Below are 22,024 nucleotides of genomic sequence, written 5' to 3'. Positions count from 1 at the left end.
CACTCCAGATAAGCTGTGATTCTCTGTATCTGCCTGTCTCCAGTGTTTTCAGTGGTGATTTGCCCTGTGACCTCAGTTTTCTAAGATGTTATTGATTTACAGTTTCCTTTATCTTTTTTCTTGTTGTGAGCATAGGAGTGAGGACTTATAAGCTCCTTATGGGCTGTAGCTGACTGGTTAGTGTTTTTTGTTTTTTTTTTAAATGGTCCTATGTGAAATGCCATAGCTGTCTGTGGCTTTAGTTTTCGTACTGTCCTTTGCTTGAAATACTTTTGTAACGCCTGTCAAGTCTTGGTCTTTGTGAGGATCGGTTCCAGTTTTAGTTGGAAGTTTTAGGAATTGATTTTAAAATGATTTACTTTTCTTATTGTTAGTGACTTATCTTTAGTTGCTGCTATGTCCAAGTGAAAATAGTGTGGTAAGCACAGTGGCTTAAGCATGAGCAGTAAAGCCAGAGAACTCGGGTAATTTCATGTGTCCATAAAGTGTCTTATTAAAAAAGTAAATTAAATCAATGAGCGTATATAAAACAATAAAGATAGCAATGAACAAAGATGAAAAACTTTGGAAAAGTATGCTCTAGTAACTGAAAGCACTTTCATGGACGTCTTAGTTTGTCCATAGTCCTTTTAAGTACAGACGGTTCCCAACTTAATGGTGGTTCAACTTAACGATTTTTTGACTTTACAATGGTGCAAAAGCGATACACATTCAGTAGAAACTGTACTTCAGATTTTGAGTTTTTTGAGGATTATCTTTTAGGGTAACTACTTTTTCTATTCATTAAATTATATTTGTCACTGTGCCTGGAGTTCCCCTAAGGGGTGCAGTATAGCGTAGGCTTTGGTTGGAGATAGAATTCCTAATTTTCCACTTAGTAGCTGTAAGTGCAAATTATTTAACTCCCTTATTGCATTCAGCAAATAAGTGCCTTTCTGAGCCTCAGGTTCCTGTAATAAAGTTCTCATGAGGTTTAAATCAGGTCAGTGTGCATAAAATGCACATGTTAAAATTTGGTAAGTTTTTGTAAGGAAACCCAAGACACGTGGACCCACTGAGAAAAATTCCACCATTTACCCTAACAACCGGAAGCAGTGGTTAAGTATTCAGCAGCGTAGTGGAAACCTGTATGGGCCTGTATCACATTTGCGACTAAAATCAAGGCATAAAAAGTTTATAGACAATTAGACTTTATTTTATATGCTTATGTAATTAATACTTGGAAGATTTTGATAGAATTTCTTATAATTTTACTTGAATAAGGACATAAGATTTCTAACACTAAAGCAAGGAGTAAACTTGTAAATAAAGGAGGTGTGAAAAGCTAACTATCAAATACTGTTTGATTTATAACTGAAGTTATTATGGATACTAACAAATAAATGAGCTGTATATTTTATAATGCATTGTAAATAGATACAATAATTTTAAAACTAAAAACACATGCACATATGAGTAATTTCTTGAATGGGAGTGGATTACCTTGCAAAATCTTAGGAAAATTAAGTTTTCAACTTTTAAGTTTAGTTTACCTCATACATCTCCAATCTTCATTTATGAACTATAAAAGAAAATTACATGAATTAAAAAAGAAAACAGAACTTTTACAGCATAAAAGCGATAAATTTATAATATGAAAAGGTAGAAAAAGATCCCCTATAATATTATCATCTAGATAACACCTACTATTAATATTTCTGACAGTATTTTACTGTAATAGTTTTATTTTATTTTATTTTATTTCCTTTTTTTTTTTGGTGTGTGTGAGCAAGATTGGCCCTAGCTAACATCTGTTGCCAATCTTCCTCTTTTTGCTTGAGGAAGATTGTTGCTGAGCTAACATCTGTGTCAATCTTCGTCTATTTTATGTGAGATGCCGCCACAGCGTGGTTTGACAGTGGTGCTAGGTCTGTGCTCAGGATCTGAACCTGTGAACCCCAGGCTGCTGCCAACTTAACGACACTATGCCACCAGGCTGGCCCCCTATTGTATTTTTTTTTGTTGAGGAAGATTGGCCCTGAGTTAACATCTGTTGCTTATCTTCTTTTTGCTTGAGGAAGATTGTTGCTGAGCTAACGTCTGTGCCAGTCTTCCTCTATTTTGTATGTGGAACACCGCCACAGCATGGCTTGATAAGTGGTGTGTAGGTCTGAGACTGGGATCTGAACCCATGAACCCTGGGCCGCTAAAGTGGAGCACGTGAACTTAACCACTATCCCACAGGGCTTACCTCATGTGCTTTTAAACATAGTTGTGATCATATTTTGTCTACAACTTATAGCCTGCTATTTTTGGTTAGCATTGTAGTGTGAACTATTTTCCATATTATAATTGAACTTTTTTGAATTATTTTTAATGGATGGTATGATATTGTATGACTTTTATGCATACCTGTTTATTTAGCCATTATTATACATTTTAATTATTTACAGTGTTTTCGCTGTTGTAAATAACTCATAGATCAGTATCTTTTGTGAGTAAAGTTATTTATTAAGAATTATTTTCTTTGTATAGATAAAAAGAAGCAGAATTACTCAAGAGATCAAAGGCTTATTGCCAAGTTGTTTTCTAAATCCTTTTATTACCACTGTCCATATGTGAGAGTGTCTACTTCAGAGTAAGTTGTCCTACAATGGGTAGTCTTTTTTTCCCTTAAGTATTTGATAAGTAAAAAAAGATATACATTTAACACTTTTTTATGGAGTTAATGATAGGTTACAATCTTGTGAAATTTCAGTTGTACATTAATGTTTGTCAGTCGTGTTGTAGGTGCACCACTTCACCCTTTGTGCCCACCCCCCACCCCACCTTTCCCCTGGTATCCGCTAAACTGTTCTTAGTCCATAATTTTAAATTCCTCATATGAGTGGGGTCATACACAGATTATCCTTCTCTTGCTGGCTTATTTCACTTAACATAATTCCCTCAAGGTCCATCCATGTTATTGCAAATGGAATGATTTTGTTCTGTTTTACAGCTGAGTAGTATTCCATTGTATATATGTACCACATCTTCTTTATCCATTCATCTGTTGCTGGGCACTTAGGTTGCTTCCACATCTTGGCTATTGTAAATAGTGCTGCAATAAACATTGGGGTGCATAGGACTTTTGGGATTGCTGACTTCAAGCTCTTTGGATAAATACCCAGTAGTGGGATGGCTGGATTGTATGGTAGTTCTATTTTTAATTTTTTGAGGAATCTCCATACTGTTTTCCATAGTGGCTGCACCAGTTTGCCTTCCCACCAGCAGTGTATGAGGGTTCCTTTTTCTCCACAACCTCTCCAACATTTGTTAGTATTAGTTTTAGATATTTTTGTCATTCTAACGGGTGTAAGGTGATATGTTAGTGTAGTTTTGATTTGCATTTCCCTGATGATCAGCGATGATAAGCATCTGTTCCTGTGCCTATTGGCCATCAGTATATCTTCTTTGGAGAAATGTCTGTTCATGTCTCCAGCCCATTTTTTGATTGGGTTGTTTGATGTTTTGTTGTTGAGTTGCGTGGGCCCAGGCGACTCGGCCCCCACTGCAGCCTTGGTCCTTCCTGCGGGAGCGGGCGGAGGTGCCGGGTGTCCGTGTGTCCGCTGGCCGCATCCTCAGTGCACCTGCTGTCTGCTGCCCTGTTGACGTTTATGTGACTGGCTCCTACCTTATGGTGTGCGTTAGCGCTACATCCTGCGTTGTGGTTACGTTCTGCCCTGTTGGTACTTTGTGCACTGTCGTTATTTTGGACGTTCTGGTTACTTGGTACTTTGTCGTGACGTTCCACACTGTCGTTCCATATTGTTACCTTGTATGTTGTGGTACTTTCTGCCCTGTCCTGACATTCTACGTTTTGTCGTGTGGAACCGGCACCAAGACTACAGAAGCCAGAATACTCACCCCCTCACCCGATTTTTGAAGAGAAAACTTTCCGGTGTCCTCTGCAGCTTCAGTATGTTTTCTCAGCCTCTAACGAGCAGGGGAAGCTGGGGCGGGCAGACCCCTTTGTTCCCAGTGCGTTTTCAGGGAGGGAACAGCTGCTTGGCTGCATCTGGGTCCCAGGCTGGGGCCTCAGCGTAGAACCCGCTCCTCCGCGAGGAGCCTGTGGCAGGTCCCCTTTAGTTGTGGGCGGGCGGGCAGGCTTTGCTTCTGGGGAGAGCGCCACCTCCCCGCTGTGCGAGCGCTGGCAGGCGGCCCCAGATCTGCCCCAGATCGGCTGTCCTTGCTGACTTGTTTGTGCCCTGTGCGTCCACACTGAGCCACAGCCGGGGTCCCTGCAGACACCGCCCCCTGCAAGGCCTCCCGCACCCTCAGCAGTCGCGCAGAGAGCTGCTCGGTCAGGGCGCGCCAGCTGTCCCCTCCCGCCTGCACAGCCGCCGGCCCGCCCGCCCGCGGGAGGGGTGGCCTGCCACCCCTCCTCCAGCCATGTGCCCTCCTCAGCCTGTGGAACGCGCGCCGCCTGGGCCGGCCCCCACAGCGCCTGGCCAGCGACGCACGGAGTGCGCTGAGCCCAGCCACCCCAACCGTCCTGCCGGGCGCAGCTGCCGCCCCGAGCCCAGCGGCCCCAGCCAGGCCCAGCCCCGAGAGCAAGAGCCAGAGCGAGGTGCCTGGCCCGGGCCCTGGCGGCCCACGCGAGCCGACATGCGGCTCCACGAGCCGTCGCTGTGCCAGGACCCCAGCCTGAGGCAGGAGCTGGCCTCACTGGCCCGCGGCTGCGACTTCGTGCTGCCCTCCCGCTTCAAGAAGAGGCTCAAGGCCTTCCAGCAGGTCCAGGTCTGCCGCATGTCACCCCCCCGGCCCACCCGGGTCCCTCCCGAGTCCCTCCCTGGTGTGGGGGGGGCGGGGGCTGCTCGCACCCACCCGTGCAGGGAGCGTGGGTCCCGCGTGAAGTCGCTGGGAGAGCTCCTAAGAGCTCGCCCGTTGCTGGAGTTTTGGCGGCAGGTGCCGCGGTGTGGCCAGGATGCAAGCCCCCAGCGCGTGGACAGGTTCTGGCTCGGGTGGGGACCTGACCCTGTGGTCCCGGTGGGAAGCCTGGCCCATGGTCACGGCCATCTCCGTGATGACACGGCCCTGTGGGACGCCTGGCCTTCTCGGCCACATGGTGTTTACTGGGCTGTGGGGATCTGCACACATGGGCCGGGCAAGTGGATGGCTCGGTGCTGATAGTGAGTAGTTGGCGTGTAGACACCCTCTCCATGGTTGTGTGTGCTCAGAGGAGTAAGACCTGCTGTGTCTACACCTTGGACGTGTTACGAGTTAGTTTGAGGGACCCAGTCGTTTGGAAGCATCAGACAGCCCGTGATCCCCAGAGTCTGTCTGTGACTCGAGGGGTCTCTCCGTGGCATATCTTGTCCTCGCCTCAGCTCTGGGCCGGTGCTGGGGGCAGGGCCACAGGGCTTGGGGCCGGGGCTCCTGCTCCTGAACGCCTCACCTCTTGCAGTTAGACACCCGCACTTTTTCTCTAGGCCAGGACTTAACGTCCTGTTGTGGCCAAAAAAAATGACATCCAATCAGACCGGGCCATCTGGGGGAAAAAAAGACCTGCCTTCTGCTGATATTTTAATGGGAGTTTTTCTGGGATCATATCTCAGCTTTTACACAGCTTGGGAATTTTTCCTGTCTTGTGTCTTCCAACTTCTGAAGTTTTGTCTGCAGCTGGGGAAGGTGTGAGTCTGTCCCTAGATTTTAAGGAAAGTGCCTGCATTTGGAGACCCAGGAGTGGAATCTGCCCCACGCGGGTCCTGCTTTGACGATAGGAAAACAGATGTGGGGCAGTTAGGGTTTCTCCTGATGGTCCACTGGGCTGTGTGGGAGACCCGGAAATCCCTCCAGCCTCGCCCAGGATGGTCGTGCCTGGGGGCCCGGCTCCCCACAGAGCCCATGCAGGAAAGTCTGCATTGCTTTAGGGCTGCTGCTTATCAAATGAAAATCACTTTTTGGGAATCAAACTTTATGAATTCATTTCATGGGAAGTTGTTTCTTGTCACAGAAAACATGTCTCAACCTTGCTTCTCAGCCGTGACGATGTGCATTGCGTAACGTGAGTGCTCCCTGGGCTGCAGGCGGTGGACCAGTGGGTCTTTCTCATGGGGGTTGTGGGAGGAGCAGAAGGAGAGTTCTCCTGGCTCCTTTCACCCCAAGATGTTGGAGGGCGGATTCGGGACACAGCCTTGGGGGGGGTCAGCAAACATCTTTGGGAGAGGCTGGGGGTAGAGGGAGAGGCTGGGGGTGGAGGGAGGGAGGTGGTGCTTCAGCCTGACGGCCACGCCACCCGCTCAGTGGGCCCCCCTGGCCCGGAGCAGAGGACCCTGGGGCACGGCTGTGCCATCCACAGTGGAGCCATCCCTGCTCCCGCCTCCCATGTCCACCCGCCCACCCTGCCCAGGGATTCTCGGGCCTTCTGGGCGCCGAGCAGCGCCAACTCCCGGTGGTCACTGCAGGCTCTCTCAGGCCCAGGACATGCTCGGTTCGCCCCGCTGGAAGGGGTCCTGAGCGTCCTGTACCCCGGGGGTCCCCTCGCCCACTCTCCACAAACAGGCTCAGGCACAGTTGACGGGCGCCTCTGCTCCTCCACTCTGTCACCTTGCTGTGGGCCCGGACACGCTGTCCAGCCTCCCTGCAGGGTCCTTCAGGGCACACAGACCCCGCTGAGCGTCATTCCAGACCCCAGTGTGGCCACCCCCTGGGGACAGTCCTGGACTCTGAGCTGACCTCCCCTCCCTGGGGTGACAGCGTGGCCTCCCAGCTCTGCCTGTCCCAGATGGCAAGTGGGCCACAGTCTGGGGTCCTAGTCTGGGTGGGGTCACAGTACCCTGCAGGAAGGGTCATGAATACCCCCTTTGATCCACATTCCCAGGACCCTGGCAGCTGGAAGCGGCCCCTCTGTCCACTCGGCTGTGGATGCAGGTTCCCCTCACAGGCCACTCCAGAGCCGCACACACGCCCCCTTGGGAGCCCGTCCTGTGGGGCAGGTGCAGAGCCAGGCTGACAGTCAGTGTCCAGGCCGGGGACCCCGCTCAGCCGGGCTCCCCCGTCTGTGTCAGTGTTGGGAACACAGCTCTGCTCCCTCCTGTGAACGCGGCTGGCCCAGCAGCCTCCACAGTGAGCCCGGCCCCTCCTGTGCTGGAGGGAGATCCTTCGCACGAACCCGTGTGCAGGGCCTGGCTCCCCCGTTGTTGTCTTTGGCTCCCCTGTGTTAAACTTTGACCTCTGGCTCCCATCTGTCAGCGTGGAGTGTCGTTCACGCGTTTAGTTGGCGCACCTCCTGCCAGCTGGTGTGGAGGGTCCACGGGAGCCGAGGAGAAAGCTCGCGGCCCACAGGGGCCTCCTGTTGGGTGCAGCATCTTTGGGGCCTGGGCTCACCTGGAATCCACAGGCTGTCCCCCTGAGCTCCCTGGCCCCGTCCAGGGCCCCGTCCCGGCCTTGCTGCTGCATCCGGTCTCAGACGGGGCCGCCCAGGACGCTGCTGGGCTTGGCCGCTCCGGCCCAGCGTCCCTGCCTGGCCTGCTCTCATTCTGCCACCTGTGCCCTGTCCTGGCCCGTTGGAGTCGGAGGGACCCATCTGATGTCCCAGCACGTGCCGTCTGACCCCTCTGGGACCTGACCGTCCGAGGCTGGTGTTGGGAGGTGTGACCCCAGAGACACAGCTGGACGGATTTCTGCTGGGCTCCCCCACACCCTTCTGCGGGAGAAGAGATGCCTTTGCTTTATCCCAGGGCTTGGATTTTGGTCGTGGGGGCACCGCTCCGCCCCACTGTGTGTTCTGGGAGGCCCATGGGCGAGTCTGAGGTCCCAGGAGTGGGGTCGAGTCAGGGAGCAGGCGGCTGGGGCCCTCTACAGAAGTAGCTCTCCGTGAGGCCGTGCCCCTTGATCGGGGCTGCAGGGGGCCTGCGTGGGGCGGGGCGGGTGGGAGCCCAGGCAAGAGGCTTGGGGACCCGAATGCCCCTTGGTCGGCTGGTTGCCATTTTTTAAGAGGCCTGAGCCGTACTTTAGGACTCTCCTTTCACACACACACGTGTGTGTTTTTGCCACTTTTGTTCATTCCAGTCATCTGGCCGCGTCCCCTGGAGGTCGGGGAATGCGCCCCACGGTCCCTGCAGGACCTGCTGAGACCTGTTTTGCGGCCCAGGAGGTGGCCAGCCCCCAACGGCGTCCTGTGTGTTGGAAAAGAATGTGAGAGCTGCAGCTGTGCTGGGGCCGCATCTATTTCTGTCCCGGAGATTAAACTTGTAAATCTCCCGTGTCTGCAGCAGGCTGTTTGTTTCTCGTTGTCCGGTCAGCTCCGTCATCGCTCCGGGGAGCTGGGCCCGGCCTCCCTGGGGGCTGGACCTCTGCTTTTCCCTGCAGCGTCTGCCGTGTCCGTGTGGGGCTCCTGGGGCCGGCATCGGCCAGCTCTGAGGCATGTCGTTTCCCCTGGTCGCCTGCCCTGACGCGGTCCCTGTCTCTCTCTAGTACTGTCCACACCTCCACCTCTTGTGTGCACGTCAGTCCAGCCACCCCACGGCCCCTCTACCCTTTTCCGTCTTTTGAGAAGATGTTCACCCTCTGCACCCTTACGTCTTATGTGTGTCTCTTGTGAATAGACACGATTCTCTTTTTCCTTCTGATCTTCATCTTTTAACTGTGCCGTTTGTCTGTTTCCACGTGTTATGACTGTTCGTCCATCTTGGTTTATTTTCGTCCTGTCCTTTCTTGCCTCCTCTTTCTCTTTTCCTCTCCTACTTTGGAGTATTCCCTTGCTCCTAGCTGACTGCTCATCCTAGAAATGGCCACTACTGGATTTTTCCAGGTGAAAAATTAATACCTTTGCCTTCCAGCTCAAAACACTCAGATGGGGGCTGGCCCAGTGGCGCAGCAGTTAAGTGAGCATGTTCTGCTTCAGCGGCCCGGGGTTCACCAGTTCGGATCCCAGGTGCAGACATGGCACCACTTGGCAAGCCATGCTGTGGTAGGCGTCCCACATATAAAGTAGAGGAAGATGGGCACGGATGTTAGCTCAGGCCCAGTCTTCCTCAGCAAAAAGAGGAGGATCGGCAGATGCTCAGGGCTAATCTTCTTCAACAAAAAAAAACAAAACTCTCAGACACTTCCATTCCATGACCCCATTCATTTTATACTGCTGTTGTTGCCTTCGGAGGGTTTTTAAAAAGAAATAAAATCGCCGCCTTATGATGATTCACACAGTCAGCGTGTTGAGATTTGCCCCCCATACGCCCCTTTCCTGCATCTCCGACCTGCGTCAGGAGCACTTGGCTTCTGCCTGACGCACGGTCCCCCGCACATCCTGGACCAGCGTCTGCTGACAGTGGCCGGCTCGCTTTTGCTTTTCTTCCGTTTTGGTCTCAAACTGTCTCCATGTTGGTTTTGTGTGGCAGACACCTCCCGGGAGGTGGCGTTTGGGCGAAAGGGCAGCCGCTCTCCTCCAGCTCTGGCCCCTGCATTTCTGTCGAGAAGCTGGCTGCAGGGCTCCTGGGTCGCTCCTTTGGAGACGGTCCCCTTTTCTGTTCCGTTCCGTCTCCTTGTGGCAGGTTCTGAGGATCTGCCGCTGTCTTGGGTGTTGTCCCGTCTCGTCGTCCGGTGTGCAGTGTGGGTCGCTCCAAGGACTCCTGCTTGGGGTTCCTTGGGCCTCGGGTCTCAGGATGTGTCTCCAGCTCTGCAGCTGCAGGCTCAGCACCTGCGTCTCCTCCCTCCCGGGGCACGAGTCCCTCCCAGCTGTGCTGCTCTGCTCTCCAACCCAGAAAGCAAGTGTGTTTCCTGTTCTTCTGGACGTTTTATTTGGGGCTGTCTTAAGTCTCCTCACTCTTGCATCTTCAAGCCTCTCCCTGTCTTGATATATGAAGCGTGTCGGCTCTCATTCTCAACAACGTCAGAGTCCGGAGTCTTCGCCAGCCCAGCTGCTCCCTGCTTGCCGGCTCTCCCTCATGGTGCCTTCCTTTCATGTGTGTTTGTGCATTTTGATCATGAACGCCTCACTTTCCTTGGAACTTGGGGCGTTTTCTGAGTCCCGAGTTGAGGATGGTTCACCTCAGCACATCTTGCTGCTTCCGGGCACTGCTGATCTGTGGCAGCCTGACGTCGTCGGCTGGAGGGTTTGGGGACCAGGCACAGGATGTACATTTGGTTTGCACACTTGACTGGGAGTCTGCTGTGAGCTCTCGGGAGCTTTGCCACCACCCCTGCCCGCAGCCCCTTGATGCAGCACCAGCTTTCAGGCCTATGATTGTCCTTTCCTTCCTGGGGTCAGAGGTTGGTGGGGATTTATTTCCACTTCATTCTTCTCGCTGCAGGGGCAGCCCCCAGGATCCCGCTCAGGGGGCAGCCTCCGTCGAGGATGCTGGATGTTGCCTCCTGTCCCCGAGCTCTGCAACACTGTGAGGTGACGGTCACTTCACCCCCTTGAGTGCACTCCCTGAAGGCAGCGCCTGTCCAGCCTCTCCTGGCCTCGCTGGGTGCCCCTTCCCAGCGTCCGTGCCCTGAGAGTCCTTCCTCTCTTGCCAGTCCGTGAGGCACTCAGGAAGATGTTTGTCAAGTGCTCTCCCCAGCATTTCCAGCTGCCTTCCTCAGAAGGGCTGGTCCGGGTACCTGGGTCTTGACAGGGCCGCAGAAAGAGCACACATGTTAGCATTTACTTCTCCCTGAGTCGATCCTGCAAGTCCAGCACCAGAACTGGGTCATCCAGTGTTGCGCTGTGCCTCAGGGAGTGAGTTGGTGGGAGACGCTTGCTTCCCCATGAGTGTGAGAGACATGGAAGGTTCCAGGCTGGGAGAGACTCACTGTGGACAGAGGGAAACAGAGTCATGTGGCCAAGTTCTCTGAGGTAGCAGCTTTCCGAACACAGCGAAAGGTGTTTTCCTTTCAGGGGAGCTCTTTGGGATGTGCGTTCCATCACTGCATATTGCTGGGGGCCTGCTCTGTGCCAGGCACTGGAGGGTAGCTGCACCTTCTAGTTGGGATGACAGAAAAGCCTACAGAGCCTGACTGGGATGACAGTACCTGTGAAGGGGCGGCAGGTGGGGTGGGATGTGTGTTCTGTCAGGGATGACCTTGTGACCTGCGGTGATGTATTCTGTGAGGGGGCAGCAGATGGGGTGGGATGTGTGTTCTGTCAGGGATGACCTTGTGACCCGGGGTGATGGTTCCTGTGAGGGGGCAGCAGATGGGGTGGGATGTGTGTTCTGTCAGGGATGACCTTGTAACCTGGGATGATGGTTCCTGTGAGGGGGCAGCAGGTGGGGTGGGATGAGTGTTCTGTCAGGGATGACCTCGTGACCTGGGGTAACGGTTACTATGAGGGGGCGGCAGGTGGGGTGGGATGTGTGTTCTGTCAGGGATGACCTTGTGACCTGGGGTGAGGTTCCTGTGAAGGGGCGGCAGGTGGGGTGGGATGTGTGTTCTGTCAGGGATGACCTCGTGACCTGGGGTGATGGTTCCTATGAGGGGGCTGCAGGTGAGGTGGGATGTGTGGTGTGTAGGATGACCTTGTGACCTGGGGTGATGGCTCCTGTGAAGGGGCAGCAGGTAGGGTGGGATGTTTGTCCTGTCAGGGATGACCTTGTGACCTGGGGTAACGGTTACTATGAGGGGGCGGCAGGTGGGGTGGGATGTGTGGTGTGTCAGGGATGACCTTGTGACCTGGGGTGATGGTTGGTGTGAGGGGACGGCAGGTGGGAGTGGGCTCAGGCGGGGGGTGTTGTGTTGTCTATTGATGACATGCTAGTGGCAGGTGGGATCTGATCATGGTCTTAGATGAGGTAAGGCAGTGTTTGTGGGGCGCCTGGGAACAGTAGGCACAAAGGCCCTGAGGTGGGCAGTGACAGGGGCAGTCATTAGCGCCTCCACACACCCGCTGTGCCCCAGGGAGCTGTGGTGCAGTGGTTCTCAAACTCCTGACCCAGGGGACCGTCCTCCTGTACCAGCGTGTTGGTGGAAGGGACGTGTGGCACCCTCAAGGGAAGCCCTCCTGCTGGCAGCAGCCAGTGTGGCCATGCGGGGTGTCTGCAGGGCGCTGTCAAGAGCACCAAAGACCTGTGGTTGTGTCTTTGCCCCTAAGTTTGTAGCTGTCTCCCTTCCTCCCTCCCTCCATCTGCCAAATTCCCCCCAAATTCCCCCCGTCCGCATGGCTCTGACCACAGGGGCCGTCTCTCACTGCGCAGCCCATGTGGGCGTCCTCCCTCCACCATGGTCAAGCTCCCCAGGCAGTAAGCTCGCTCGTGTCCCACTCTGCTCGTCCTGTGCCGCTGTCCAGAAGGTCATGTCTCATGGAGCTATGCGTGTGTCCTCGGGGCCAGGCCTCAGGGCCCGGAGCAGAGGAAGACAGGAGCTCTGCTGTGTTCCAGGGTCAGAAGGACCCGGGCTGCCGCACGAGGCGAGGGGTTCCTGGAGATCAGCGAGCTGTGTGTCCACCCCCAGGAACAGACACACGAGCTGAGGCAGAGACAGGCCCTCGCGTGGCAGCCCTGGGCGTGGAGGCCTCATGCGTGTGTGTGCGTCTGTGTGTGTGTCTCCATCGCGACCAGCAGGCCCTTCCCCGCCAGTCCTGACTGGGAGGCCCATTTGGCTGTTGGGCCCCATCCCCTTCCTGTTCCTGCCCCTGGAGACAAGCGGACCAGCAGACGGTGGGGGATGGAGAAGGAGGAACAGGTGACTGAGCCGGTGCCATCGCTGTCGTGGGAATCTCTGCGCCATGTGCTCAGGAAGCGGGTAGAAACCGTCAGATGTGGTTCATCCCGTGCAGTGTGAATACTGCCTCCTAGAGTGCTCAGTCTTTGCAGCTTCGGAAGACACGTTGGCGCGTCTCCACCCACAGAGGTTTGGTGAACTTGCTCCTGACGCGTGGTTTCTGCCCCTTGCGAGGCCCACACAGGACCTGGGGCTCCCCGTGCCCTTGGCCCAGGCTGGCCCCTCTGCCCGGGTGGCCCATCAGCTTCTCCCTCTCGGACTGCGGCCGAGCCTGCATCACGGGGGCCCGGTGTCCATCCTCCTTGGAACTGGCCCCCCATGTCCTTCTCTATACCTCTGGCCTCTCCTGTTGTCCGAGGCCTCCCCGCCCAGCAGGGCCATGGGAGGGTCGATGGGCCACTGTACAGACCTCAGACGTTGTCCCCGTGGTGCCGGTCGTTCTGAGTTCGTGAGCACAGGGCACGTGCTCAGATGTCATAAAGTAGCTCCCAGTGCTGCCTTGGACCATCTGTTAGACCAACGAGAGAATGAAGCCGACTACAAACGTGATCTAAAAACTCCCGTGTGGTGACAGACGTCACAAAGTAAATAAAAAGACGTGGGGCCTGGGGACGGAGGACAAAACTCACAAAGCCGAAGACACGTGCCGCCCTGGGAATGGTCAGAGGAGGAACAGAAATGACGGCACAGCGTGGAGTAGAGAAGGGGCAGGGAAGATGGTGTCCTTGCCTTTTAGACAAATGAGGAGATGCTCCACCTGGTTCAGAGTACGGTGGGGGTGGAGCATGATGCCTGTGTGGTGTCTTAGTTCCCCCAGACGGCGGAACCTCAGTTTGACAGCGCCCTCTGCTGACGGGGCAGGAGGGAATGCGGTGTCGGAGATGGTGGTGGCCCCCGGAGCTCCTCCCGCAGGAGCACGTGGACGAGCCACACTCTTGCGGTGCTGAGGCCGTGCCGGCTGCCTCCCTGTGCTCCCATTCAGATTGGGGCCTTTGTAAGCTTCTTGCACTCGCTCACCTTTAAACAACGCAGGACAGGCGCCTAGCCCGTGGTGGGGACTGCCCACCTTTAGGACTGTGGTGTGTGCAGACACCAGCACCAGGGACACCAGGCCCCCAAAGCCCCCTCAGGAGGTGCTTGCATGTATCCTCACGCCTAGGACAGGAGCCACGAGCACTCGCTGCTGCTGCTGCTGCTCCACAAAGGGGCATGCTGGCCTCCCGCCCTCCCCTCACGTGTGGTGGCGGCCGGGTCACCGCGAGGTCACCAGGGCACAAAGGCCACGTTACTTCCCCAGGCAGAGCCGCCAGGACCCCAGGGCAAAGCCTTGCTCGCGGATCCCAGCCTGGATTCGCATCTGCGTAGACTGCGGATTCATGAGGAGGTCTGGTCGCCACGCGTGACTTGTGCAGATGAAGACAGACTTCCTCGTGAGTGTCCAGCGAGGTTCCAGAGCTGTCGCTTGGCAGCCCTTGGGCAGGAAATGTCCCTATGTCTCCACAGGAGGGGGGCACAGATAGTGGGCGTGAGCGACACAGGGCCTGACACCACATGTCCAGGACGCCCCAGTGAGCCCACCCCGCTGCTTTCAGGGCTTCGTGTGGTGGAGTCAGCATCACGCCGTCGCCAGCTGGAGTGTGCCTGTGGCCATCCAGGGGGAGGAGGGCACCCATGGGGACGCTCGGGCCAGCCAGGGGGGCGAGGGTGAGCCTCGTGGTGGATTGCTGTGCACTGACAGCCGCAGGAAGATTTGATTTAAGTTCTTTGTCACGTTCTGTCCATTTTGTCAAAGTCCATTTCTCAGGACCGGCCTGAGTATTAACTGTGTAACGGGTGTGGCAGAAGCCGGCTGACACGGTGACAGCAACCTCGTTTTCAGGAATCACACCTGGTCGTAGGCGAGAGGCCGAGCAGTGTGTCTGCATGGAGGCGTAGCAGCGCTGTCATCCCTCTTCCTTGTCCTTTCCCAGGTGACCAGGTGCGCGGCCTCCTAGCGCTGACCAGCAGCGAACGACGTCCCTGTGACTTAGCAGCCCAGGGGTCTGTGTCAGCCCAGCCATGGACTGGGGAGAAGGCACATGGTTGACAACGGCTCCAGAACCAGCCCAGGGGCAGCCACCCCACAGTGTAGGTGCCCTGCCCTCTGCCTGGAGCGCCAGACTCCTTGTGCCTCAGTTTTCCCACCGTGAATACAGGATGCTGGTGGCACGTCAGTCACAGATTGTCCTGAACGCGGCAGTTGAGTGAGATGGCTCATGGGAAGATGTGGTCGGTGCTCAGGAAACACCAACACCGTATTGCACAAAGGTACAAGGGCAGCGACTGTGGCCGACAGCTCAGGGCATTGGGCTCGCAATTCATTCCGCCTCGCGGGAGAGAAGAAAAGAGAAAGACGGGAAAACGGAACCACCGCCACAAGGCAAGGAAACAGGCACTCAGGGGCCTGCCCCGGGGGCACAGCAGTTAAGTTTACAGGCTCCGCTTCGGTGGCCTGGGGTTCGCGGGTTCGGATCCCAGGCGCAGACCTAGCACCGCTCGTCAAGTCACGCTGAGGCGGCCTCCTTCATATGAAGTAGTAGACGATTGGGACAGATGTTAGCTCAGTAACAGTCTTCCTCACAAAAAATTAAAAAAATGAAAAATGGCCCTCAGTCTTTGTTCCAGAAATCGAGGGGAAAAGTTATCTTCCTCAAAGCGAATCGTGGGCACCCCCAGCAGATCTGTTGAACCGAACCCTCTCCTTCCAAGGAGGCAGCTCTGGGTGTGGCTTCCCCTCCCGCCTGTCCCTGGGCCACGGTGGGTGTGGTTTTGGCTCAGTGCTGCTGTGCAGGGCTGTCACATCAGGACTCAGTGATTCTGACACTGTAACCCAATCCCCGTGGAACAGGACATCCCGGGCTGGGAGGAGGGGGATCAGCCTGTGTCCCTGGGTGCTGACTCGGGCCGAGTCTCGTGAAGGGTGGGCCCGAGGTCATCGTCCAGCCTTTGCTCTGCTCTGAGGCTTAGTCCACAGTGTGGTCCTCGTGCTTCCCACCGTCCATGGCAGATCCACCTCGCTCAGCACAGCCGGCCTGCAATAGGTGCCGGAACCTCAGGGCCGCCCTTTGCAGCCTCTCCTTTCTGATCACCGTGCCGTCCACATCTGCCTCTCGGCTCTCAGCACTGAGGTGACCCTGCGTCAAACCCCTGACTGTTTTATTTGCCCTGTTGTGATCACAGGGCTCATTGTCGTGCGTCTGCAGGCTCTCCCCATAGCCCCCCAGTACAGCAGACTCAGGACAGCAACACCTCTGGACGTGTTGCTGTCGTCTGTGGGTCACGTCAGTGGGGCAGGACAGAAAGCGTTTACAAGTGACTCCTCCTCCTAGTGCTGGAGGGAAAACAGACAGGTGACACAGGGCGTCCCGGGACATGACTGAGGGGACGCGAGGCCGTCCCGAGATGTGACTGAAGGGGACATGGGGCCATGCTGAGACGTGACTGAGGGGATGCGGGGCAACCCTGAGACATGACTGAGGGGGACATGGGCCCCTCCCGAGACGTGAGTGAGGGGGACGAGGGACCGTCCCGGGACGTGAGTGAGGGGATGCAGGGCCGTTCTGAGACGTGACTGAGGGGGACGTGGGGCCATCCTGAGACGTGACTGAGGGGACGTGGGGGGCCACCCCAAGACATGAGTGAGGGGGACGTGGGGCCATCCCGAGACGTGACTGAGAGAACATGGGCCGTCCCTGAGATGGACTGATGGACTGAGGAGGACACTAGCCGGTCCCAGAGGCTGCAGCTGGGTGGTGAAGAGGCCCCCGTTGCAGGACGAGATGTGTAGGACACCCGCAGGTTTCAGTGGGGAGCCGTGTTGACTGTGTATCCTGGTGGCAAATTGGTAGTGCTGTTGGTGTCTGGTGTTCCAGCCCCTGGTCCCTGTGGCATGAGGCGGTGGCTGCATGAGCTGTGCTCTGTCACTCGGCCTTGGGGAGGGTGGCTGACATGTGAGTGCCCCGTGGCGCATGGAGGGGACCCCCCACCTGGGCGTTCGGGCCTGCTGGCGGTGCCATTCCTCTGGGTAAGAACCACGCTGTGCCCGGTCACTGGGCCGGCCCTGAACCCTCTGTGGTGTTTCCTCGGCCTGCTGTGTTGTGTGTGTGTCTCCTGCACGCTCAGGGTCTGCAGGTCCTATGTGGTCCCGTGGTGTCCCGTGTGCATTGGGTTCCCCAGACCTTGTTGAGTTGGGGACCCTCACAGTGCACTCTCCTGACCATCTGCCCACTCCCGGCCCCATCAGCCCCCGTGGCCTCAGGCATTGGGTTTTTGCTGCTCAGTCCAGTCCTTCCCCAGTAGGACGCTGGGCTGTTCCTGCCTCCTGAGACTGTGGCCTCGTGTCCCCAGCCCTAGAGAATGTAGGGTGTAGACCGGAGATGCGTCCATGGGCCAGACTGTGCCTCCCCGTCACTGCCCGTCGAGGCCGACCGGGTGCCTGGTCCTCGGCGGCCGTCTACGACCCGGCTCCCAGGAGCTGTTTCTGGCCCCAGAAGGCCTCTCCTGAGTCAGCAGGGAGATGCTGCTGAGTCCTGCTGGGCGACCGTGCCCACCGTAGTGGGAACAGCGAGCCTCATGGGCTCGGCCTCAGAGGAGATTCAGAGCCTCTCCCCCCTCGGTGCTGCAGACCCGGCCTGGGGCCAACTTTCGGCAGTCATTCCTTAACCGGGTCCACTGAACAGCTCTTTCTGCTTGGGGGCATTTTAAACAACCGTGTTTTATATACAGAGTCCCCCCTTCCGCCTGTAACGACAGCCCCACAGCAGGTCAGCTCCCTGAATCCCCGAGGGCACGTCCCGACACCACTGTGTCTTGGAAAGCATGTCAGGAGGTCAAACTTCTCCGAAGTAGTTGCTGCTGAAGGTGCTGGCTTCACTTGGGGTGGCTCAGCTGCCGTTCTGCCTTCTGGCGAGAAAGAGGCTGCAGGGCCAGATCCTTTCCCGGAGGGCCATCCCAGGTCAGGTGACAGACGTACGTCCCATTCTCCGGGAGGCACACGTGGGAACCAGCGACTGCAGGTGTGGGCCCCAAAGAGAGGCCACACCTGTCCTGGCTGTGAGCGAGCGCCATTGACGGCCCGCCTGGAGGACCCTGACCCCAGGAGGACTGCGGGGCAGGCTCCCCACAAGGACCTGTGCCAGCCTCCCTGGCAGCCTGGGCCGTCAGCTGTCACTGTTGCGGGGTCACACTGAGGCAGGGCTGGGGGAGGCTCAGCAGTGTGGATCAGTGGTATGTGACGCTCTCTTGTGGTGTGTGACCTTTCGGATGCGGGTGGCCTCATGGCTGGAGTTGGCCCCCAGGATTGTCTGGCGTTCTGTGCACATTGGGGTTCCGTGGCCCCGTGCGCTCACTTTGAGAACGGTGCCGCCCCTGTCTGTTACGGGTTCATGTGAGGACGATGTTTCCTGTTCCCAAGTCCTCACCACCTGTCTCATTTCTCAGGTCCAGACAAAGGAGGAGCCCCTGCCACCAGCCAGCAGCCAGAGCATCCCCACCTTCTACTTCCCCCGAGGCCGTCCGCAGGGGACAGTGAACGTCGATGCCGTCATCGCCAAGATTGAGCGGACCTTCGCCCAGTTTCCGCACGAGAGAGCCACCATGGAGGACATGGGCAAGGTGGCCAAGGTGGGTGCCCTGCGTGCTGCCTCTGGGCAGCACCACGTTCACGGGTTGGTGCTTGTGTTCTGTTTTCAGGATCTGAAACACAGTGGAGACTCTGTATTAACGGTTGTGCCAAATATTGAAGACAGACATGCCTGTGCGTTGTTGCCCTCCCAGATGGAGCAGCGTTCACCTTTGCATTTTTTAAGCAACTGATCCCCTGAGGTCCAGCCTGGGCCTTCCTCTCCGCCCTCCTGCCCCGTGTCTCTCCCTGTGTAGGGTGGGTGCTAGTGGACCCACAGTCCATGCGCAGCAACATGTCGATTTTGAACTTAGCCTAACACATGATCCCCCGTGCATTGTCTCACCATTTGGTTTTGAAATTCGGTGGCATGTCTCCAGGCCATCCATGTTGACATGTGTAGACACACGTAGACGAGCACAATCGTGGTTTCCCACATCGCCTCAGCCGCGTGGGAAGGCTCCCGTGTAGCCGGCGGCTGGCACGGCCCCTCCTGGGTGCTGGCGTTGACGCGTCCCGCTCCCCCATGGATCGGGCTGCCTTGGGCTGTGCTCCTGAGCTCCGCCTTCAGGCCGCATTGGGGTGCTTGTGCTTCCCCTTTGCCCCTGTGCTTCCGGGGTGCTTTCTCTCTCTTTCTTCATCCCCACCCTCCCCTCTGGAATGTCTCTTCCTATTCTGGATGCTGACCCTCCGTCCATGTGTGTTGTGAGCAGGTTCTGTTCCACCTGCTGAATGGTTCACGTGCTTCCTTTTGCTTGCAGTTTTTAGGGCTTGTCCTCTTTTCTTGTTGGAACTGCTTTATTGAGATATAACTCTCGGACCACAGTTCACCCATTTAAAACGTACAACTCAGCACAATGCAGTGTATGCCCGGAGTTGTGCAGCCATCATCGTAGTCAACTGGAGGACATTTTTGTCACCCCCTAAAAGAAACCCTGTACCCTTTAGCTGTCATCCCCCCTCCCCCACCCCCAACTAATCCACTTCCTGTCTCTGTAGGTTCGAGTATCCTGGACATCTTATGTAAACAGATCCATACCATGTGTGGCTTTTTGTGTCTGCCTTCTTTCCCTCAGCACACAGCCAGACCCGGGCGACACTGGGGGCTCGGCTCCAGGCCCCCACAACAAAGTGAATGTCACCATAAAGCAAGTCACACGAATTGTTTGGTTTCCGAGTGCAGATAAAAGTTAGGTTTATGCTATGCTGTAGTCTAAGTGGGTGATAGCATTATGACTAAAGAAAAGTGCATACCCTAATTAAAAAATACCATATTGCTAAAAAATGCTAACCAGCACCTGAGCCTTCAGCAAGTCATCTTCTCTTTGCTGGTGGAGCATCTGGTGAAAAACGCAATAAAGCAAAGCGCGGTAAAGCGAGGAGCAATAAAGGAAGTGCTTTATTGCAAAATAAAGCAAAAATACAAGCGAGCCTGTGTTTTCAAGGTTCGTCTGTATTGGGGCGTGTGTCAGTGGCACGTCCTTTCAGCGTCCCGTTGTGCATTTATCCATTCATCAACTGATGGACGTCTGGGTTGGCCCACCTTTGGGCTGTGGTGCACAGGGCTGCTGGAACACGCGTGTGCGAGTCTTGGTGTGCAGGTGTAGGGTTCTCTCAGATATACACACCTAGGAGTGGAATTGCTGGGACACATGGCGACACCATGTTTAACGCTTTGAGGAGCCACAAGACCATTTCCCAAAGCAGCTGCCCCATTTTGCATTCCCACCGGCAGCGTAGGAGGGTTCCGATCTCTCACACCCTCGCCAGCACTTGTGTCTTGCTGATTGTAGACAGCGTGTCCTAGGGGGCACGAAGTGTCTCCTGGTGGTTTTGACTCGCATTTCCCTGAAGACTGTCATGTTGAGCAGCTTTTCATCTGCTTATTGGCTATTTGTGCATCTTCTTTGTAGAAATGTTTGTTTAGATCCTGTGCCCGTTCTTTAACTGGATTGTCACTTTATTGTCCAATTGTAAGAGTTCTTTATATATTCTAGATTCAAGTCCCTTATCCAATACTTGGTGTGCATTTTTTCCCATTCTCTGAGTTGTTTTTTCTTTTTTTTAATTATATGTACTCAGCACCTGAAAAACTGAGAATTGACCTGAGTCTTTTTTAACCTTTTCTTTTTTGCTGAGGAAGACTGGACCTGAGCTAACATCTGTGCCAGTCTTCCTCTATTTTGGATGTGGGCTGCTGCAACAGCATGGCTTGTTGAGCGGTGTGTAAGTCTGTGCCCAGGATCTGAACCCACCAACACTGGGCCACTGAAGCAGAGTGTGCAAACTTAACTACTGTACCACCAGGCTGACCCCTTTTTTCAGTTTTTGATAGTCTTCCATGATGCCAAAAAGTTTTTGTTTGTTTGATAAAGTTCACTTTATCTGTTTTTTCATTTGTTGCCCGTACTTTTGCCGTCATATCCAAGAAATCATTGCCAGATGCAAGGTCATGAAGATTTGCTTTTGTTTTTTCCTGAGAGTTTCTAGTTTCGGCCTTTACGTCTAGGTCTTTGATCCATTTTGAGTTAATTTTTGAATATAGTGATGCAGCGGTCAAACTCCATTTTTTACGTCTGGAAATCCAGTTGTCTCAGCACCAAGGCTGAAGAGACCATTCTTTCCCCGTCCAGCGGCCCTGGCCCCCTTGTTGAAAATCAGTTCCCCATAAATATGAGGGTTTAGTACTGGATTCTGATTCTAGCCCTTGACCTGTCCTTGTGTCTTTATGCCAGTTCCACCCTGTCTTGATTACTGCTGCTTTGTAGTCGGTTTTGAAATGGGACGTGTGAGTCCCTTCTCAAGCTTGTTTTGGCTCTCCGTGGACCCTTGCAACTCCTTATGGATTTTAGGGTCAGCTTGTCAGTTTCTGCAGAGACGCCAGCTGGGGTTCTGCTGGGCTCGCGTTGACTCTGTAGATCGGTGTGGGGAGTATGGCCGTCTTACTACTGTCTTCTCATCCGTGTACATAGGACGTCTTCCACTCATTTAGGTCTTAGTTTCTTTCGAAGATGTTTTGTAGTTTTCAAGTATAAGTTTTGCACATCTTCTGTTAAATTTGTTCTGAAGCATTTTATTCTTTTTGATGCTATTATAACTGGAATGCTTCTCTGAATTTTATTTTCAGCTTGTTCATTGCAAGTGTATAAAAATGCAATTAATTCCTGTGTACTGATCTTGTATCCTGCAGTCCTCTGAACTCATTTATTCGTTCTAATAGTGTTTTAGCGTATTCCTTAGGATTTTGTGTGTACATGATCATGTTACCTGCGGCTAGAAATAGTTTCGCTTCTTCCTTCCCGGTGTGGATCTGTTATTTCCTCGTCGCGCCCGACTGCTCTGGGAAGAACCTGTAGCGTGGTGTGGTGTTGATGTCCGAGAGTGGAGGTTCTTGATCCTGCCCTTGGGAAAAGCATCCAGTCCTTCACCGCTAAGCATGCTGTGAGCGTGGGTTTTCACAGATACCCTTTATCGGGTTGGGGACCTTCCTTTCCATTCCTGGTTTGGTCAGCGTTTTTATCAAGAAAAGATGTTAGCTTGGTCGGATGTTTTTCCTGTGTCTGTTGAGAGGCCCGTGTGGTTTGGTTCTTTATTCTATGGATGAGGTGCATTACGTGAGTTGGTTTTTCCAATGTTAAACCAACCTTGCGTTCTGGAGCAAATCCCACTTGGCCATCGTGTGTGGTCCTTTTTCTGCGTGGC

The 22,024-nt window shown here is 54.6% G+C and overlaps 1 protein-coding gene across 14 annotated transcripts in view; it reads left to right on the top strand.

Moving 5' to 3' along the window:
- Positions 1–22,024, top strand: part of LOC123284404 (serine/threonine-protein phosphatase 2A regulatory subunit B'' subunit beta-like) — a 145,176-nt gene that overhangs the window by 85,153 nt on the left and 37,999 nt on the right. For 7 of the 14 annotated variants that reach the window (XR_011500667.1, XR_011500668.1, XM_070503579.1 and 4 more), the window contains exons 1-2: positions 1,582–4,758; positions 18,142–18,324. Coding sequence is in view for 11 of the 14 variants with exons in the window: in XM_070503579.1 (XP_070359680.1) it covers positions 4,411–4,758; positions 18,142–18,324 (531 nt within the window). In the remaining 3 variants the exon portion in view is untranslated. Of the gene's footprint in view, positions 1–1,581; positions 4,759–18,141; positions 18,325–22,024 lie in introns of those variants that run through there. The other 7 variants (XR_011500669.1, XM_070503585.1, XM_070503584.1 and 4 more) reach the window with 2 other exon arrangements.

The sequence above is a fragment of the Equus asinus genome, unplaced genomic scaffold, assembly GCF_041296235.1.
Source record: "Equus asinus isolate D_3611 breed Donkey unplaced genomic scaffold, EquAss-T2T_v2 contig_3, whole genome shotgun sequence".
NCBI classification, from domain to species: domain Eukaryota; kingdom Metazoa; phylum Chordata; class Mammalia; order Perissodactyla; family Equidae; genus Equus; species Equus asinus.
This window is presented reverse-complemented; position numbering and strand designations above follow the sequence as displayed.